Genomic DNA, 18,864 nt, shown 5'->3' on the forward strand with positions numbered 1-18,864 from the left:
CCACCAGGTTGGGGGGGGTGATATGCAAGAAAAGATGATTCTCAAGCGAGGGCTGCCCCATGGGCTACCTGGGGCCGGGGGCCCCACCACATGCTGTCCCAGGGAGGAGCATGGTGGCCAGGGGAATGGCCCTGGTACCCCAGCCCCTCCTGACCATGCTCCACCACCTCTCCTTTCCCAGTGCCCTCTGGCACCTGAGAAGGCGACCCTCATCGCCAGACCCCGTGCGTGACTCAGTCCCCAGCCCCTCTGCCAGCTCCCGCCGCTCTCCTCAGCTTCGTAACCGACCTCCTTGCTCCGGTTCCTCTCCGTCTTCCAACCCCTTGTCTCCAGGGTGTGCGATAAATATTATTCTAATTCTGAAATGTGCGAGCCTGGTCTCACCTAATTAATTTGGATACGCCAGAGGAAATGGGTTAAGGCCTGAGCTACTTTCTAACCGTAGGAAAGAAAATTGGTCACCGAGGAACAGTGAAGCGGATTTTGTAAAAGAGTGGGCAGCGGCTTTCGGTGCCTGAGAGCGCAGCAGGGACAGGCAGACGGTGACAAACACAGAGAGGGGGAGGAAGGGAGAGGCCGGGGAACAAAGGTCGAGAAAGAAAGAGAGGGAAGGAAACAGGTGGAGAGAGCAGGAGAGAAACCGGAGACGGAGCCAAACAGATGGACGGAGAGTGAGAGAGGGTCGCAACTCCCAGCAAGAGGAAGCAGGAGAGGTTCCGAGAAGAGAATCACAGAGAGACAGGGACCAGGAGACAGAGAGAGACAGGGACAGAAAGCAGGTAGGAAAAGACAATTCAATTCAGAAGACAAGAGTCAGGGAGAGGGGATCAGAGAGAGACGTTGGAAAGGAAAGAGAATCAGAGGGAGAAGGACACAGAGACACGCCAAGGGCGTCCAGGCAGAACAGGCGCTGGCCCGGTGCCCAGGCAGAGCGGGGGCTGCCCTGCCCCACCCAGGGGCCCTGTCACCCTCCCAAGTCGACTACAGATGTGCATGATGTAGGAGCTTGAAGAATCACCCTCGCTGTCATTTCAGCTCTCCCCCACCCTGCCGGCCGCCTTTGTTGCAATATCTGATAAATCAAACAAAAGAACCCTTTTGCCTGAATCATCTGGATTATTGCCTGGATTCGCTGCCCCTTCTGCTCATGTGTTCTTGGGCTTTCTCAGATGCACAGCGAGCAGGGACAGTAAATTAATTGGGCAGCAAATCTGATCAGGGAAAACAGTCATTCTGATCATTCCAGCCGGGAAACTTTCGTTTTCTTCTCTACTCGGTATTATGTATTAATCATCTGGATAATGGAAATGCTATCTTACATCTGGACAGCACTTGATTTCTAGATGTGTTCACCTGCCTTGTCCCAGGCAATTCTCATCCTAACCCTGTGACCTTTGCAGCTGTTATAACCACAGTTTTTAACAAGGAACTGAGGTTCGGACTAATTCAAGTGTAGAACACGAAGGAACAGAGATTTAAATCCAGGCCTTCTGACTTGAGCCGGCATCCTGCTCACTGGAACTGCCTCCTCCGTACATTTCACTTTCCTACAAATCATCGGCTGTGATGAGTCCTCCTGGTCCCTCCAGCTGGGTCTGCTAATTTAGCAAATGCCAGTTAATATTTGGGCATGGAGAAACAATTAGTAAATGAGTGATTCAGGTCAACGCCAATTGTTTATTTGCTCCAAACCTTGGTTAATGTTGCCAGTGGTCCCAAGGAAATGAAAGTGTGTTTGAATTTCCCTAAGTGCTTAGTTACCTCAACATCTATAGGGACCAACTCCAATCAACATTTTGATGTGCTGCCACCCGCATTCAAGACACGAAATCTTTCTTAAAATGGCAAATGATTTCCCTTAACAATAGAAAAAATAAACAAAACCTTGTTCATAACTTTGCTTCATTGTCTTGCCTGCTTGGGAAATTAAAAGCTATCATTTCTTGAGTGATCATTATGTGCCAGACACTGTGCTAAACTCTTACATGCATTAGATCATATAATGCTCAGAATGACCTCATAGGGTAGGGGCTATCAGGAGCTCCATTTTACTGATGAAAAAAGAAGGACTTTTAGAGGTTAGGTATCTTACCCAAGGTCACACAGCTAGCAAGTAGTGAATTCAGATTCCAAACACAGGTAGGTTAAACGATATTGACTGACTATACTCCACTATATTATCCATCCATCCACCTACCCCTCCATCCAACACTCCATCCATACATCCAACACTCCATCCATTCATCCATCCCTCCAACACTCCCCATCCATACATCCATCCATGCATCCATCTATCTAACACTCCATTCATCCCTCCCTCTCTCCATCTGACACTCTATCCATCCCTCCCTGCATCCATCCAACACTCCATCCATTCATCCATCCAACCAACACTCCATTCATTCATGTCTCCACCCAACACTCCATTCCATCCCATCCATCCAAATACTCCATCCCTCCAAGCATCCATCTCTCCATCCAACACTACATTCATCCATCTCTCCATCCAACACTCCCTCCCTCCATCCATCCAAACACTCTATCCATCCATCTGTCCATCCATCCAACACTCCATCCATCCCTCCACCATCCATCCAAATACTCCATCCCTCCAAGCATCCATCCTTCCATCTAACACTACATTCATCCATCTCTCCATCCAACACTCCCTCCATCCATCCATCCATCCAACACTCCCTCCATCCATCCATCCAAACACTCGATCCATCCTTCCATACAACACTACATTCGTCCATCTCTCCATCCAACACTCCCTCCATCCATCCATCCAAACACTACATCCATCCTTCCATACAACACTTCATCCCTCCATCCATCCACTTAATCACATTTGTTTCTTCACCTACTCTATCCCTGCAATAGTATCCAAACACAAGATTTTAAAGAGTGTTCAATCTTTAGTGGAAAAATCTACCTAGATCTAAGAATTCTGCTGTGGCTCAACTGCTCAGTTCTATTCACCTTAGTGAGTCATTAACATCAACAGCTTGGAAACTTTTTACACTATTTTAGCAGCCAACCTTTTTGTCAGATGAAATGCTGAATAGAACACCAATAAACTTCACTAGACACTGGCTCTGCAGGAGGCCAGGGAGGGGCTAGAGACCTGTTCTCCCAAGCTCTTCCCACTAGTCTGGCTACTATGGTCCCTGGACTTCATAGAGTTTCCAAATTGGAACACAAATGTGGCAAAAGAGCACCAAATAAAAAACTTGGAATTTTCTGTCCCAATCTTCACTCATTGAACAGCTGGTAAAACTTAGGTCCTGGCAAATTAAGTGGAGCGCCTCGGGCCCCTTAGTTCACCTGGCAAGTGTGTTTAATCTGAATTAATAGGCCCTCCATGAGGACCGCCTGAACACCGCTGCTCAGTGACGCGAAGCAGGTGAAAACCACCTCTGCCTCTGCCACGTCTCTGGATTTCTGGGCCATATAAACACTGTGGAAGGGAGAAAACAAGCTCAGATGTTACTCAGTGAGTCACTGTGCACCAAGAGCAAGGCAAACAGGATAGTTTAGAGCCCTAATCATGTCCTTTCTCTTTCTGGTGGGAGTAGGAAGAAATTGATGATGTTGGGCAAGTATGATAAAAGGCCAAAAAGATGAACTATTCCATGAATAGGCTGTTCTGGTCAATGTGCCTATTCCTGAGGACTAATGAGAACACTCTTGTTTTTGAAGAACTTACTAAAAGCATTCTTGTCTAATTAAGTAGAGTATCCTGAATATAATTAATTAATTTTTTTTTAAGAATTCAAGGTTTTTTGTGAGAGGGCCATCAGTCTAATCCTCAGTTCGCAGAGAAAAAACTAAGTGAAATGTAGACAACCTAGGAAAGAGATGGAGCTGTTCACAGAACAACTGCAGGACAGATTATGGAAGTTGTTTCTGGTTTTGTTCTCTGGTAGCTACTTCTTTTGTACTTCTCCTGAAAGTAGAGCATAGACATTTTATTCCAGGTAAATAAAGGATTCTGGTTATTCGAGTCCCAGATAACTGAACTTTACTTGACACTGTCACCCAAGGAACAGCTGGTGTCCTCTTTGACCTCATCTCAGGCTCACCCACTGGACAATCGGAGGGCTTTTATCCTCGGGACAATTGAAATGCACATATCTTTAATAAACACGGACCAAGGAGAATGGCTTAATTTAGTTCCCCTATTCCCGGTTCCCTCACAGTCCACTCGAAAACCACAGCTGCTGGCTTTGTATGTGACGAGACTGCTCTCCTCTTACAGAGAGGCTCGGAATGGATGTGGAGATCTCATTTGTTGTGTTAACAATGTCTGTGCATCTGCATTGAGCTGTTCTGCAGGTTTGAGTTGTCCCCAGCACAATTGGAATTCATCACGGCCAATAAACGTGGCGGACTCAGCGAGGGAGGGCATGGCCACCTGCTTTGCTTCTCAGGCGAGCAGGGTGAGCCACTCCACCCCGATGGGTGCCTGCCCAGGGCCCTTCCATAGATGACCAGCCGTGAGCTAGGTAGGGAGTATCAGATGTTCATTCCCCAGGGCCCCAATCTACTCCTAACAGCGTGGTCTCCAATACTCCATTCCTACCTCCTGCGTCACATGGGAACTCCCCCAGGCCTGGGAAACTGGGTAGCATCAATACCAAACCTAGACTTTTCAGAAGTACTCGGATTGCTTGTCTGAGAATTAACCGAAGACTTGGATGTGTCAACTGCAGCTACCATTTGAAACCAGGCAAATAAGAACACTACCAAGGCCAACCAGGTGACAGATGAGCTAAGTGTACCTGCGTATAAGGGACAAATGGGCTGCTGGCTGTTGCTGCTGTTATCACTGTGATTGTTGGTATCATTTTCTTTACTTGCTGTGGATACAGACCTAAACCTACAAGGCGAGGCAAGAATGCAGGAGGCAGCGCCTAATGGCTACACACCGGAATTCTGGAACAGGGAGCCTCGGCTGGAGTGCCAGACACTTAGCCACTCAGGACACTGCTGATCATTAGCCGGCTACTTAAGCATCCTGGGGCTCTGTTTCTTCGTTGAAAAAATAAGGCCAAAATAACAAGGCAAAAAATAATGTCTACCTCTTAGGGTTATTACAAAGATTAAATGATTTAATATTAGTAAAGTACTTAGAACGGAGCCTGGCACCTAGTAAGCACTATATAAATATTTGACTAATAAATAAATCCAAATACAACCTCCTAATGTCTACACAGGCTCAGCCTAGAGGACCACAATGAAAGTGCAGACAGAAGAGGGAAGCCTTGAAGGACTGGCTCAATTATGCCAAACTGGCAAAGCTCTTGGTGTGGCATGGGAGCCACATGGCATGGCTGTGGCCATGGGGTCATCCTAGAAGGGACCACCCACCCCCCATGTCTTCCACCACTCAGGCCTAAGGACAGAAATCCATATGGTCACACACTAGTTTCTGCTGTTCCTTAACTTGGACTTTGAGAGCCAAGTGCAAGGAGAGTATCTGTCCCTTTCCTCCAGGCCATCGCGGGCTGTGCTTCCACTAGCCTGCAAGGAAGCAGTAAGATGAAAGTCCAGTGCAAACTAAAAGGATTCACAGTGTGAGCAAAACAAATCAGGATTCTAACAGGACACAGACGAACAGAGACCAGATTGGCCGGTGAACATATTCTGTAAAGGACTCGGTTAATTTTTTCTTCTTTCTTTCTCCCTCCCTTTTTTTCTTTTTTTTTTCTTTCTTATCTTCTCTTCTTTCCTCCCTCCCTTTCCGCCTTCCTTTCTACCTTCTTTAAAATAATTTATAAACATTATCATGATTTTGCTACTGAAGTACCATCATAAGGGTGGGTTACACAAAAAAGACCACCCAAATCCTATCAATTTTAACTCATTCATTCATTCTTTCATTCAGCAATTCAGTGATATTTCTTAAGCACTTACTTTGTGCCGTGCACTACTCTAGGCACTAGAATATAGGTCCAAACAAAACAGGCAAACACTCCTGTCCTCTTGACACAGTGCTGGGGGGAGACGGATCCCTGCCACAAAGCAAAGCTGCAGCCTGGGGCTGCAGACCAAAGAATTTCCCAGAAGAAATCTTCAGATCTTTAAATTGTATTTGAATGACTGAGACCCACGTGTTGCTCTTGGCAAACTCATTCAGGGTTTTACTATAGAATTATAACTCCATTTCCAGGTGGACAGCCTCTGCACCGGCATGAAGACTTGAAACCATGCCCCGTGAGGACAGATGCGTGAATAGAAATGTTTATTCAGGAGAAGGGAAGATTGAATGTGGGCCTTCACTGCTGTCTTCAAAGAGATGCTTTGCCGTCTTGCAGAAGAAAGGATGCAATGAGTGGATCCCAGGCCAAAGAAGTCAGGCCCCCTGAGAATCAGCCAGAATTGCATCCTAATGATAGACCGACTGCCTCTGGGGCAAGGGCAGCCCCCACCCCAGATGCACAGGTGCCACTCGCTGTGCATGAGAGCAGGGGAAGCTGGCACCAAGAACGAGAGTCACTAAAATGCCTCATAAGTCACTTTCCACCAAGAGATTCTGAGTTGAAGATGCTAAAGCAAGCATCCTCATGAGGCCATTTGCAGATGGCATCCTTACCCGAGTGGCGTGTGCAAGGAAGGTGCGGCTCTCCCATGTGCCGGGGCTGCTGGACCTGTAAGGACAGACGTGAACTCTGCTGTCCTGAGTCTTTCAGGTGTGCTGAGGACAAAATGGTCCAGAAGAGAACACACCTCCACAACGTCATTGCCCACCTCCCACAGCCAGGGCAACAGACTGGGGGTGCTGAGCGACTCCCCCAAGGTCATGGGGACAGAAAGTGACAGAAGTTGGGACCACTCTGCCTTCTAGCTCAGCTCCCAGGAAGTGCTCTCAAGCGAGGAAAGATGGAGGACAACCTTTACTTGTGAGAGGAAAAGGGCTTTGTCAGATGTTCCTTGAGAGCCACTTAAGACAGAGGGAGGGCAGAGTCCTTTTCTGTGAGGGGCAGAGGTGCTGGCTAAGTGCCTCCCGTCACATCCCACAGCAGGGGTGATGCTGTCCCCTCAACCCAAACAGTGGCTCCTTCAGCCCCTGAGAGAGAACCACAAGGTGGCAAAGGCAGAGCTCAAAGACCTCTCATCCCCCAGAGACGGGACAAGTTGTGCAAAGTCTGCCTCCAGATCGCTGACCCCTAGGGCCCCCAAGGTCGTGGCGTAATTCATAAGACAATTCTCAAAGCCCAAAGAGAGAGAGTTGTTGGATTCTAAAAACTCGGGGAAATTAAAAAAGAGAGAGAGAGAGAGAAAGAAAGAAAGAAAGGAAGAAAGGAAGGAAGGAAGGAAGGAAGGAAGGAAGGAAGGAAGGAAGAAAGGAAGAAAGGAAGAAAGGAAGAAAGAAAGAAAGAAAGAAAGAAAGAAAGAAAGAAAGAAAGAAAGAAAGAAAGAAAGAAAGAAAGAAAGAAAGAAAGAAAAGAAACAAGAAGTGGGAAAATTAGCTGCAGCCCCCAGAGAAAATTAAAAAGGGGATTTGAAGCCACCTATAGTCAAGCATCACCAATTCAGTAGAAATGGGGACAGGCTAATCCCAATCAATGAAATGGACTTGAAAACTCTAAAACACTTAAAGGGAAATGCATCTTTACTGCTTCCCAGGTCATTGTGGGATTTCAAACTAGACTTAAAAAAAAAATACAATAACATAGATCTTCGAAGAGCTACTTTATCAAATAGATAAGAACGATTTGTAATTAGCATGCCGATTGTCTACCAAGAGCCTGCTTGAAAGCAATCTGTCCTTCTCCGCGGTCTACGTGCCCTGCACAACCTTTCGCAGTCTTCTGCAAGCTATTCATCTGTTCACCGCAGCTTTTTATCAGACAGAGAGAAGAAAAACAACTTTGCCTGGGTCCAATCTGGATAAATTTTGAATTAGCGGCTCTGAATCGATGCGGCTTAATGAAGTTCCAACAGGACCAGTTCAAGAAGGAGACTCGGAGGGAGAGGGGAGAAGGAGCACAACTGGACATAAAAGAACACGAATCAAAAGACAGACAGATGGAGAAGAAGCCGCAGTGGACAAAACAGCGAAAGTAACAAGGAGAAACATTTTAATGATGCGACTTAGAGAGAGAGATGCGACAGATCCTTTCTCAAAGGCCCGCTATTTGTCTTCCCGAAGGCTTAGGGGCGGGGAAGAAGCCGGCTGTGGATTATCTGAGCACAGGAAAGCGCTATTTCCCGCTGCATGCACAGTCGTCCAAGCCTGCACGGTACCTTTCCTGGGAAACTTCAGGAAGACTTCTTGGGAGGCAGTACAAAGTCAGAGAGGCTGGAATCTAGATTCTTCCCCAAGCTCTGCAGCGGGCTCAGCGAGTGGGTGGGCCATGTGGGCTGTCATTTCAGAGAGGTGGGTTAAAGTGAGCCCCACCCTCAGACAAATAGGAATGACTAAGGTCAGAATTCCCCACTGATTGCGTCTGAGCCTGAACCCAGGAGCGAGGCAGAAAAACGCTCCTGGTGGCTCCCTTCTTTGATACTATGGGGTTTTGTCCCCAGCCTGCCTGACTCCTCAGAAAGGAGGGTGTGGATGGACTCTGGAAGGGACTCTCAGATGCCACCACCCTGCCCCCATCCAGGCTTCCCAGGGTTCAAAGTTCTCCCCTCGGGAACAGCAAGGATGAAAGAAGAGGGACAAAGTGGATGTTTGGGTGGAAAACATGTTTCCCCGAAGAGGACATTTGGCTAAGGGAACAATGAATATGTCCAGAGGACAGAAGTCCTAAGTAATGAGACTTTAATGCCGAAGCTAATGGGAACAGTACACGAGACCAAATGCCAAAAAAGCAAGGAATAATGAGAGTGTTTGTGAAGCCTGCAGAAAGCAGCAACGTTTCTCCCAAACATCGGGGAAGAGGGCCAAGGTTCCAGCCACTCAGAGTCTCGCCGGGACTCCTGCTTCCATGAGAATAGGGCAGTGGTTTTAGGCAAGAAGGACCCAGGGATTCTCGTGCCCCTCTAACGAGGAGCAGGCATGAGCCAGGAAGGGGACATGAAGGTTGAAGACGGTGCTGGCAGCTCCGGGTTCCTGGGGAAGGCTGCTGAAATGGCTTCCACGCCCACCTCAATCAGAAGTGAGTCCCCTGCTCAGGTGCCCCTGGCAAGGAGCTGCAGACCAGGCACTGTGAGCTCAGCTGCTGCCCACTGTCCCCGATAACCTGCTGCAGACTGGCTGCCCGAGAGGAAAACCCAGGCTATCAGGGTATTCCTTGGTTCCTTCCTGCTTATATGCCCTTCAGAACAGCAGACTTGGGAGTATAGGAAACAGAGAGGCACAGGGGAAGCGTGGGTAATTAGGAAGCACAGCTAGGAGAATAGAAATGGGAAAAGAATGAAATTGGAACAGGGAAGCAGAAGTGAGTTGGCCAAAATTCTGTGTCTTGTGCATACAGCGTTGGATGTTATAAATGGGGCGGGGTGGGGAGCTGTGATAAATGAAGCTGTTTGTGAGCTGTACACCTCAGTAATTAAAACTGGAAACAGCCCAAGGTCCATCCTGTCTCCCAGATCACTTCTCTTCCCCAGTGCCCCTTACTCTACGCCCCTCACTACTCAGAAGCCAAGACTCATGCATACAATTTAAGTGGGGGCCGTCGGTCTGGTCCCGCAGTACCCTGATAGGTAGGTCATTTATCCTCTCAGTTCCTTACTGTGGGAAGCTGTCCCAGGGCAAAGGTGGCTCTTTGCTTTCTTAAGTCATCTGAGTATCACTGACCCCTTTATATCCAGGAAGGTGAGACCCAGCTACCCTGCTGGACCCCAAGAAAGATGGAGACCAGCAACGCTATGTGACCTTGGGCAAGTTACTAAGCCTCTGCATCGGTTTCCTCATGTATAAAATGGGGCCCTGTTCTCAGAGCAGTGATAGAGGGATGCAGTGAAACATTGCGGGCCAAGTGCTGAGCAGCGAGCTGGTACAGAGCTAGTTCTTGAGAATAGGAACTCTTAGGAGTGTTTCTTGACAACCCTCCCCACTTTCTTCAGTCTTCATCTAACTGAGACCACAAGTCCTCCCCAATGCCAGCTTTCTGGGGTTGCACGGTAGATGGGGTTGTGTACGTTCCTGGGACACAGAGCTCCCACCTTCCTGGCACTTGGGCAGAGTTGAGAGGGACCTCCCAGGCTCGCAGTGGAACTGACTCCTCCCAGGATGTCTAAGAGTGGCCTTTATACGGTGGGAGCAATGCAACTGCCCAGCCCCCCTCACCCTTTAACTCCTGACTGAGATAAAGGAATGCCATCCCACCCACAGCAACAGCATAGCCGGCTGCTTCCCCACCTGCAAATGCTGCGCCTTGCCACCTGCCCTTACACTCAGCCTGCCCCATCCTCACTCCCTTTCTGTAATCAATCCCATCTACTGAATGCACATTTGGCGGTGGGGGTGGGGCAGTAATGTACATTAGGAATGGATGGGCCCTGCTCACCGGCAGCCTCATCTGCCCGGGCTGGCAGAAGTTTCAACTTCGTCTTTGGCTTATTGGAGAGGCAATGGCCCCAGGATAGAAAGAAGGGGCTGGGAGTGCACAGTGAACACCCTGGCTCTGACCCCATGCATCCCGAAGAAACTAGGTCCCTTTATCCCTTTACCTTCAGCATCAAACTAGGAAGCTAAATTGAGCTGTCTCCTATCTCATGCGGAAAGGTGGGACATGCACTTTATTCACACTTTCTGGACAGTTACGTGAAATGTTTGCTGCACATCCACTTCTTTTATCCCCCCTCTCCCAACACCCTGGCCACATGCCCCACACATGGATATAACACAAAACTGATTTTCTTAAGGCCAGTAATCATCCTTCCGTGTTAGGAGTGGCTCGTTCAGAGTGGCCGTGTGGGTTGCTGGGCACTCCTTGCAGGGCTGCCCTCACTGTGCTCTGACACGCCTCTTCTGGGCTCCTGCCTTCAGAGACAGCTGACACGGCTCCTGGGAGCACAGGCCTCATTGCTGGAGGCCCTCTGGATTTCAGATCACCTATTTCATTCATCGGACTCAGCCCCGTGACTTATCACTACTTACAAGAATCAAATCTACCCGAGGAGGATAAAAATATGCTACCGTTACAGAAAGTCAAAATGACATGCCATGGGCTTTCAAAGTACTTCCAAGAGAGGAACTGTGGAAACGCTTTCTGGAGAAGAGTCAGCATGCGGCCTTCCAAGGTGACTGCTGGGGAGGACGATACATTAGTGTATGATGCCCTGGTTCCTCCAAAGGAAGAATCAGGCACATTACCGGCAAAGCCCCCAATCTGCATGCCACAGAGGGTAACTGCACATAATGATTACACCCAAATTTCCGGCTTCACTAGCCTGTAATATCTTGGCTCAGAGCTGAGAAAGGGCACAATTGGCACCAGTGAATGGATTTCTGGGGCTCACAGAGCTGTCCTATGTGTAGGGAGCTACTCTGGAGGATCACCCTGAAACCATGCACACCCAGGGCCACGGGCTGGCTGGAGGTCCCCGGCCTCTGGCAACGCTGAGCCTCATTGATCTGGCAGGTCTCAGCATTTCCGCCCCTCTCTGGGAGAGAGAGAAAGCATTCACAGCTCGCATTTTTAATTACAGATCTCTGCCCTCTGTTCCGTGCAGCGACTCCTTGCTCTGGTCCACAACCCTCTGGCTTGTGCTGTATTTTCCTTCTTCAATGGTCCGCATTACTCAGATCTTATTAAAGGATGATGCTTAGATCAGGTGATTGCCCGTTAGAAAGGAGTGTGAAGACATTGCAAAAGGACCGGGGAGGAACAACAGAAATCATTTTAGTAGACGGAAACACTGAACTAGGAGCGGCTAAAGAAATGCAGGAAAGGAAGAGGAAAGAGAAGGCTGTCACTCACAGCTCCAAGGATCTGAAAGTTATTTGGTGATGACTAACTAAGAAATGTGCATAAAGTAAAGCAGAATAGATTTTCGCTGGACAGGACAAGGCCAAACACTAGGACACAGGAGCCGGGCTATTTGTCCGAGTTCGCTCGCCCACTAGCCAGGGGTCCTTGGCGTTGTGATCTAGCCTCTTCTGGATTTCAGCTGCCTTGCTTATAAAAGTAGAGAGTTAGAGTAATTGAGTTGCCTGCGATAAAATGCTATGATTCTGTAATAGATGACAAAATAATAGAATCTACTACCCTGACTTTTCAGAAGATTTTGGTTTTACTTCTAGAGATTAACAAAAAACAATAATAGAGTGAGTTAGCAATGTGTTCCGAATGGTTTTAGAATTAAGCCTGCTGAAGGCTCAAGGCCAAGGGGCCGAGACCCTCTGAGGGTTCACTGGTGAATCCTCCCACCCAGCCCTTGTCTCTACCTATAGTATCTGCGAAGAAAGATGCTAGAGAGGTGAGGTCATAAACATGACTCAGGAGAAAATAATGGATTGGAGTTTCCCAAGGTAGAGAAAGAGGGGGAAAATATCACAACAGAAGGTAAAAAATGAATTTAGTCTAGGTCGTCATATAGTCCATCAAAGCCCCCTCCCCACCACCAATCTGAGGAATCTTATACACCTCTATTTCCAAACTATCATTTTGTGATTCTATAGGAGATATACTGTCAAACATGACCAAAACTGTAAGGCAAAAGGTACTTGAATTTACCGTAATTTCAAAAATGTATTATGTATGACTTTGAATAAGTGAGGGGGGGGGAGGAGCAAGGGAGGAGGGAGTGGTGACCTCCCGCAGCCTGTAGCAGTGTGCTAGTTGCAGCACGTGGTAGGGATTCTCGCAGACTATAGAAATGGAACCAGAAAGTTAAGACCTAAATACAATCCTGCCAGGCCCCGGAGGAATCAGGCAGTGGAACCAGAAGCATAAAGATTCTTTTGGTGTTGTTCCCTTTTATTCCATATCCATAGCCATGTTTGTCTGGGGCTAGCGAATTAACCTCTTTCAGTCAGCTCACTTTTTCAGCTGTCTTAACCACTGGTTCCTGCACAATTGATTGGAATCGGCTGCACAATCTGATCTCTCATTAAAATCAATTTAAAACAATGACTTTTTTTCTCTTGCTATGTCTTGGCAGCCTGGAACTGAGGGTAAACTCTTGGTATTTTAGCAGTCAATTTCCCAAAATGAATGTGCTCCATGCCTTGGGCAGGGCTGTGGGAGGGGACAGAGGGACAGACGTGCAGCCCTTCTGAGCTTGGGGCAAGGCAGGAAAGGAACATGAAGACACTGAGCAACATGACCTAGGAGAATTGCCAAGTCCAGGGATTTTTGAAAAGTATTTGCATGGTTGCCCTGCTAAAGCAAGAATGAACGCTGCTAGCCTTATGTGTGAAAGGTAATGTGTGCTTTATAAGCTTGCCTTGCATAGTTTGAAACATATCTCACCCAGGGAAGGTGAGCAGGGCTCGTTTCTTAAGTTCTGAATGCCTGTGTCTGCCAGACTCAGGACAAAACCAAGCACACGGAACAGAGAGGTTGGGTGGGCAATGCCACTTTGCCCTTTCGTGGGGGCAGTAAACTTCTTACCTGGCTGCTTTCCTCTGTTTGCTATCTTTGCTTCCTTCTGTCTTCCTGGCGTCCTTCCCCTAACCCCTCCTCCATAAGCCTTCTTAAATTCTTCCGCAATTTCTCTGCTTTCCTTACATGCATTTTTTTAACTCAAAGAAAAAGGAAGACAGGCAAGGCTAAGACCTTCAGTCCAAGGCAAGATGCTTTCTGGTTCTTTCCTTCCAACTGCTACATTTGAAAAAGAAAAACAAGCTGATTTTCTGTTTAGATCAATTCATTATAGTGAGCCCACAGTGCTTCAAAAAATGGAGTGTTTGGGGTGATTTGACAACTCCTTGCCCAGGAACCTAGAAAGAGAACTCACTTAATCAGCCGGCAAAGTGGCCCTGCTACTGCAGTTATGTGGCCTGGAAAGGAAAAAACAGAGCTCTTTGGGCTTGTAATTAATTTCTAGAGGGAGAAAAGGTGGAACAAAGTGTTCCCTTGGTCTCCTCTAGAAATACACAAGAGAACCCAAAGATGGAGGACCCTCTTGACAAGCGGAGGGGTCACTTCCTAATACTTTTCCTTTTTCCTGATGACATCCACCCAGGTTTTCCTCCCCCTAAGCATCTCCCCACCCCGCCCACATTTCTTCATCCCTTCCCTCCCTGTGCAGGCAGTGGGAGGACACAGGGCAGCTCTGATTTCACCAACTGCGTCGACAGCATCCTAATAGCTTCCTGACCCATCTGTTAATTAGCCATTTAAAAAAGCCACACAGTTCCTCCCTCTGAACGATTCTCATCTCCAAGACACTAATGAATCAACGCAGGGTGACGAGGAGAGAACAGGTTTGAATGTGAGACCACACAGAACTGAATGTCAAGAAGGAGCAGCCTGGGAGGCCATCCCTGAGCACAGCTCGTACCCTTGGGGCATAGGTGGCCCTCGCTGAACAGACAGCCCCGGGGCAGCAGTGCAGAAACCACCGGGGAAATACTGAAATCGGTGGGATGTCTGCAGTGGGTCAGCTTGAGCCTTAGCCTAGGCAGTTTAAATGAAGGGGAAGGGACATGGCGATCCTGGTGGGAAACGGGGTTCCGGTCGGAAGGTTGGGCACGGCCGTCTAGTGGCTCTCCCTACCCAGCGCACGGCTCTGCCTCTGGGCCCTCCACAGGGTCCAGCCGGCTGGGTCTGACTGGGCGCTCACTGCTCATCTGTTAGACTCACCAGAGGCCTGATCGCTTCCCCAGAGGGCTGATCGCTTCTCCCACCAACACTGACTTCTCACTCAGAAACATGACAGCAAAGTCTAAACGCTTCTGGAAAAGACTAAATCTGCTCTTCCCTGCAGGGGTGGGGGGTCCAGGCAAGTCCTGCCCCGGGGAATGTGTGTGCAGGCAGATAGGAGCAGACCACCCATCCCTTTCTTTCACCCCTTCTTGCTCTCCCACAAAGAGCCCTTTCCAACGAGGCCCTTCTCATCAAAACCCCCTCAGACTCGGCCCCTGCTTGCCCGACTACCACCTACAGGGAGGATCACACACTGAATAAGCTCTTCTTTTTCCTTTTTAGAAAGGAAACGTCTTTGCAGCACTATTTCAGGAATATGTAACTGAACGCACATCCCACTGGGTCCCTTGACCTCTGAAGAGTGTACATTCTGTCTTCTCCCCGTTTCCCCTAGGGAAACCCACAGGGCGTGAATGTTTATCTTTTCCATCACTCCTGCCTTTTCCCTACCCGTATCGATTCCCCCAACAACACCATCTGCACAAAAATACTCCCCAGAATGGCAAGCAGTGGCCTCTGAGGTGTGAGCAAAGTGAGAGGAACGGTGGCCACACTCACACCCGGGAGTCCAGGAGCAATGTGCACGCTCACCCTGCCGTGCCTCGGAAGCAAGAGGCCAGGAGGGGACGGCTGTGCCTGAACTACCCAGAACTGAAAAAGAAGTTTCCCAGACCTGCCCAAGGTCACTCATGGGCCTCTCATGCTCTGTGCCCCGAGACTCCCCCCCACCACAAACACACATCAGACAGGCATTGTCCCTACCCGACAACACAGATACGATGGTTTCCAAAGCACTGATCAGGCAAGACTGCAGCTGCTGGAAGAGAGGCTGTGAACTGAATAAAATCAGGAGGTGAACTTGAGGGAGAAACATCCCATATTTGCATAATGTTCCGAAGCCTGAAATTCATCTCCCATCCCATGGTTAGGCCTCTTCCCCCACCCCAGAGAGAAACTGCCCCAGTGGTATCGCCTTCGGTTGGGGTAGGCAGCACCAGTGTGGTCAGGAAGGGAGTAAACACTAAGAGGGACAGTGACCTCTCCAGGGTCACATGCCAATGCCAGCATCCAAAGATGCCTGCTGCCAGCATCTGAGGACATCACCCTCTGTATCATTCCAGGCGATGACGAATAAACTCTGTGTGAGGTGGCAGGGTCAGGGTGGCGGGCAGCTTTCTGTAAGTGCAGAGAACAATGGCTCAGAGAAGAGAGAAACTCAGAGAAAGGTTTGTGGGACTCCACCAGCAAGAGGCCATGGCCAGAGCAGAAGGTCTGATGAGAGGCGGGACCACAGGAGAAGGGGAAGGAGAAAAGCCTCCAAGTCTTGAGGCAGAGGTAGACAGATGACAAGGACCGGCACATCTGCTTTAGGAGGCCCCTGCCCGTCCCTGGACCACTCCTTCTCTGCTTTCCAAGCTGAGCCAAGAGAGAGAGTTCTCAGCCAGACAAGACTCAAAGGAAAGAGCAGCTTGCCCTTATTTTCCTCATCACCCCACCTGTCCTCTGCATTTCAGAGCCAAGTCAACCACAGACGACTTCTCAAAATTCCCCCAGCAGTGCCTGGGGCCAGTCCAGGCACAAGAAAGGGTGCTGAGTAAAACTACACTCCCCAAGAGATGACCAGGGGTGGAAGAGGGGGTGGTGGCACCTTAGGGTGATGAGACAGGCTTATGAACCGGTCTCCTTTTGGAATCACTCCAATTCCAGCACCAACTCATGAAGGACCCACACTTTGTGGATTTGACTCAAGAAAACCTCCCAGAGAGTATTGTCTTTTCTTAACACCCACAGTATCAAGCAGAAAAAAAAAAAATCAGCTCTTTCAGCATGCCTAGAAATTTCTATCTGCTTTTCTCTCTCTTCGGCAAGGCAGGGGTGATTAATGTCCACAGCAGTGAGGGAAGGAGGTTTTCAGGTTATAAGGAGAGCAAGCAGGATGCAGAGATGAGCTCAAGGTGGATGGGTCAGTGGAGAGCCTGCGGGGCCCACTCACAAACAGAGGTCTGGGAGGGTGGGGGGGTTATGGTTACTAGGGCAGTGCCCACACCATGCACCAGAAATGGAGGCATTTCCTGGGGCAGGGTTCATGCCTTGAAATGACTCTGTTGAACCACATCCAGCCACTCATCATCATGAGAGGACTGGAAGCAGAGCTAACCCTGGGCGTGTCATTCCTAGAGTTCAGGAGAGGCTAGGTCCTGTTGTCCCTACGGCTTCAACTTCCCAAAGCGCTCACGGGCAGCCAGAGCAGTGCAGTGAGCCGAACCATGAACTATCATATTCTGAGTTCTTGGCATAAGTTTTAGTAGGAGGCAGCCCCCACTGCCTCCCCAATGTTAGTGAAAGATGCCCCACCAGGTTTAACACAGGCAAGAACTGTTAACTCAGAGAGTTCTGCCTACAAGGTTTAAAAGAACAAGTCCTTCAGTCTCAGCAGGAAAGATAAACATCCCACTCGCAGGATGCAATGAAGAGACACCATCTGTGCTTGGTCAACACGGAACGGAGAAGCCTTTATTCTTTCTTCCCGCAGGAGGCATCCTTTCCATACCACTCCCATCCCTAACAATGGGGAACATCCCAGCTTTGGTACTCTTTTCAGTAAGGTTCCAACATTGGTCAGTTTCCTATATTGAAGATAATACTCTGATATGACTCGAAAAACTAAATGCCACAGGAACCTACACCAAAGTGCCTACATGCCATGAAAATGGAACCCTGGATCCGCATCCAGGATTACAGAATTTGTAAAATTCTTACACTTGGAACTTCATGCTCTCGACCAATTCTTACTTCGTCTTGTAAATTCCCCTGCCCCCAAAGCATGCCTCCCCGGTTCTGAGGAAATGGGAGAGGGTACAAGCAAGCTCTGATTTACTGCATGGTAAAGAAGCGATGGTGGAAGTGACTTAAGAGGGTCAAGAGAGGTGTGCTGATGCCGGAGAGTGAAGGGGACAAGGGAGGCATGCTAAGAGGGTGAGGCCACGGGGACACTGGGTCGGGCCCCAGGCAGCGCTCTCACCTGTGGATGTTCATCTCCCGCGGAGGGCGGTGGGCCTTGTCATAGGAGACCTTGGCGAAGACGCCAGCCACGATGACGAAGGCGATCACCCCGCAGGTGATGTAGACGGTGAAGTTGGTCTTGTCCTTCTCCGGGTCGTACTTGTTCTCGGGCCCAGGCGACACCACCTGGGTGCTGGGCGTCTGTACCCACACCGGGCTCTGGTAGTTGGTGCACTGGCGCTGGTCCAGCTTCTCGTGGCGCTTCTTGCAGCAGAAGCGGTAGTAGCAGGTGCCGCAGCAGTACAGGTAGCCGCTCTCGCTGTTGTTACACTCGAACTCCTTGTCGTACTGGCCGCTCACGTCGTAGTAGCCCCAGCACGTCTCGTAGGTGACGGCCGCGCTGGCTGCCGCCGCCGCCGCCGCCACGGCCGCCGCGGGCTGTCCCCGCCGGCTCCCCGCCTCCGGGACTCCAGGCGCCCGGGCAGTGCCGTTCAGCTCGCGGCCGCCACGGGCCAGGGCGCCCCCGGACCGGCGGCCCCCGACGGCAGCGGCGCCGGCGCTCAGGGTCCGGTTGGCGGCGCGGCCGCGGGCTCCGAGGGCGCCGGGCAGCAGGTCCAGGGACCCCAGCGAGAGCAGCAGCAGCAGCGGGAGGCGCCGCAGCGCCATGGCGGGGCCGGGCGGGAGGGCGCGGGGAAGCTTCCGCGGCAGGCCGCTCCCCGGCCGACCGGGCTCGGAGGACGACCGCGCGGGCCGGGCTGGAGGCTCGGGGCGGTCAGCGGCGCCGGGGCGATGGCGCCATCGAGGCGCGGGCGGCGGCGGTGGCGGCGGCGGCGGCGGCGCGCGGTGCGCACGGACCGGCCCGGCGCGGGCTGCTCGGGCTCTCAGGCTGCGCGCCGGCTCCGCGCTCCCCCTGCGGGCTCGGCGCGCCTCCCGGGCAGCCCCATCCCCCGCCGGCGGCGGCGGCGGCCCCGCGCGCGGCTCGGCTCAGGCAGGACCCGAAGCGCGGCTCCGGGCGGCGGCGGCGGCGTGGTCCCGTCCGGGCGGGTCCTGCGGGACAAGACGGGGAGCGGTCACGGGGTGGGGCGACGGG

The 18,864-nt window shown here is 50.4% G+C and overlaps 1 protein-coding gene across 3 annotated transcripts in view; it reads right to left on the reverse strand.

The window, feature by feature from the left end:
- The window catches only part of SHISA6 (shisa family member 6), a 281,745-nt gene extending 263,305 nt beyond the window's left edge, over nt 1-18,440 (reverse strand). For all 3 annotated transcript variants that reach the window (XM_045527164.1, XM_045527162.1, XM_045527163.1), the window contains exon 1: nt 17,794-18,440. In XM_045527164.1, the coding sequence (XP_045383120.1) occupies nt 17,794-18,440 (647 nt within the window). The remainder of the gene's footprint in view (nt 1-17,793) is intronic.
- Between the last annotated feature and the right edge of the window lie 424 nt (nt 18,441-18,864).

This window comes from Lemur catta, chromosome 15 (assembly GCF_020740605.2).
Source record: "Lemur catta isolate mLemCat1 chromosome 15, mLemCat1.pri, whole genome shotgun sequence".
NCBI classification, from domain to species: domain Eukaryota; kingdom Metazoa; phylum Chordata; class Mammalia; order Primates; family Lemuridae; genus Lemur; species Lemur catta.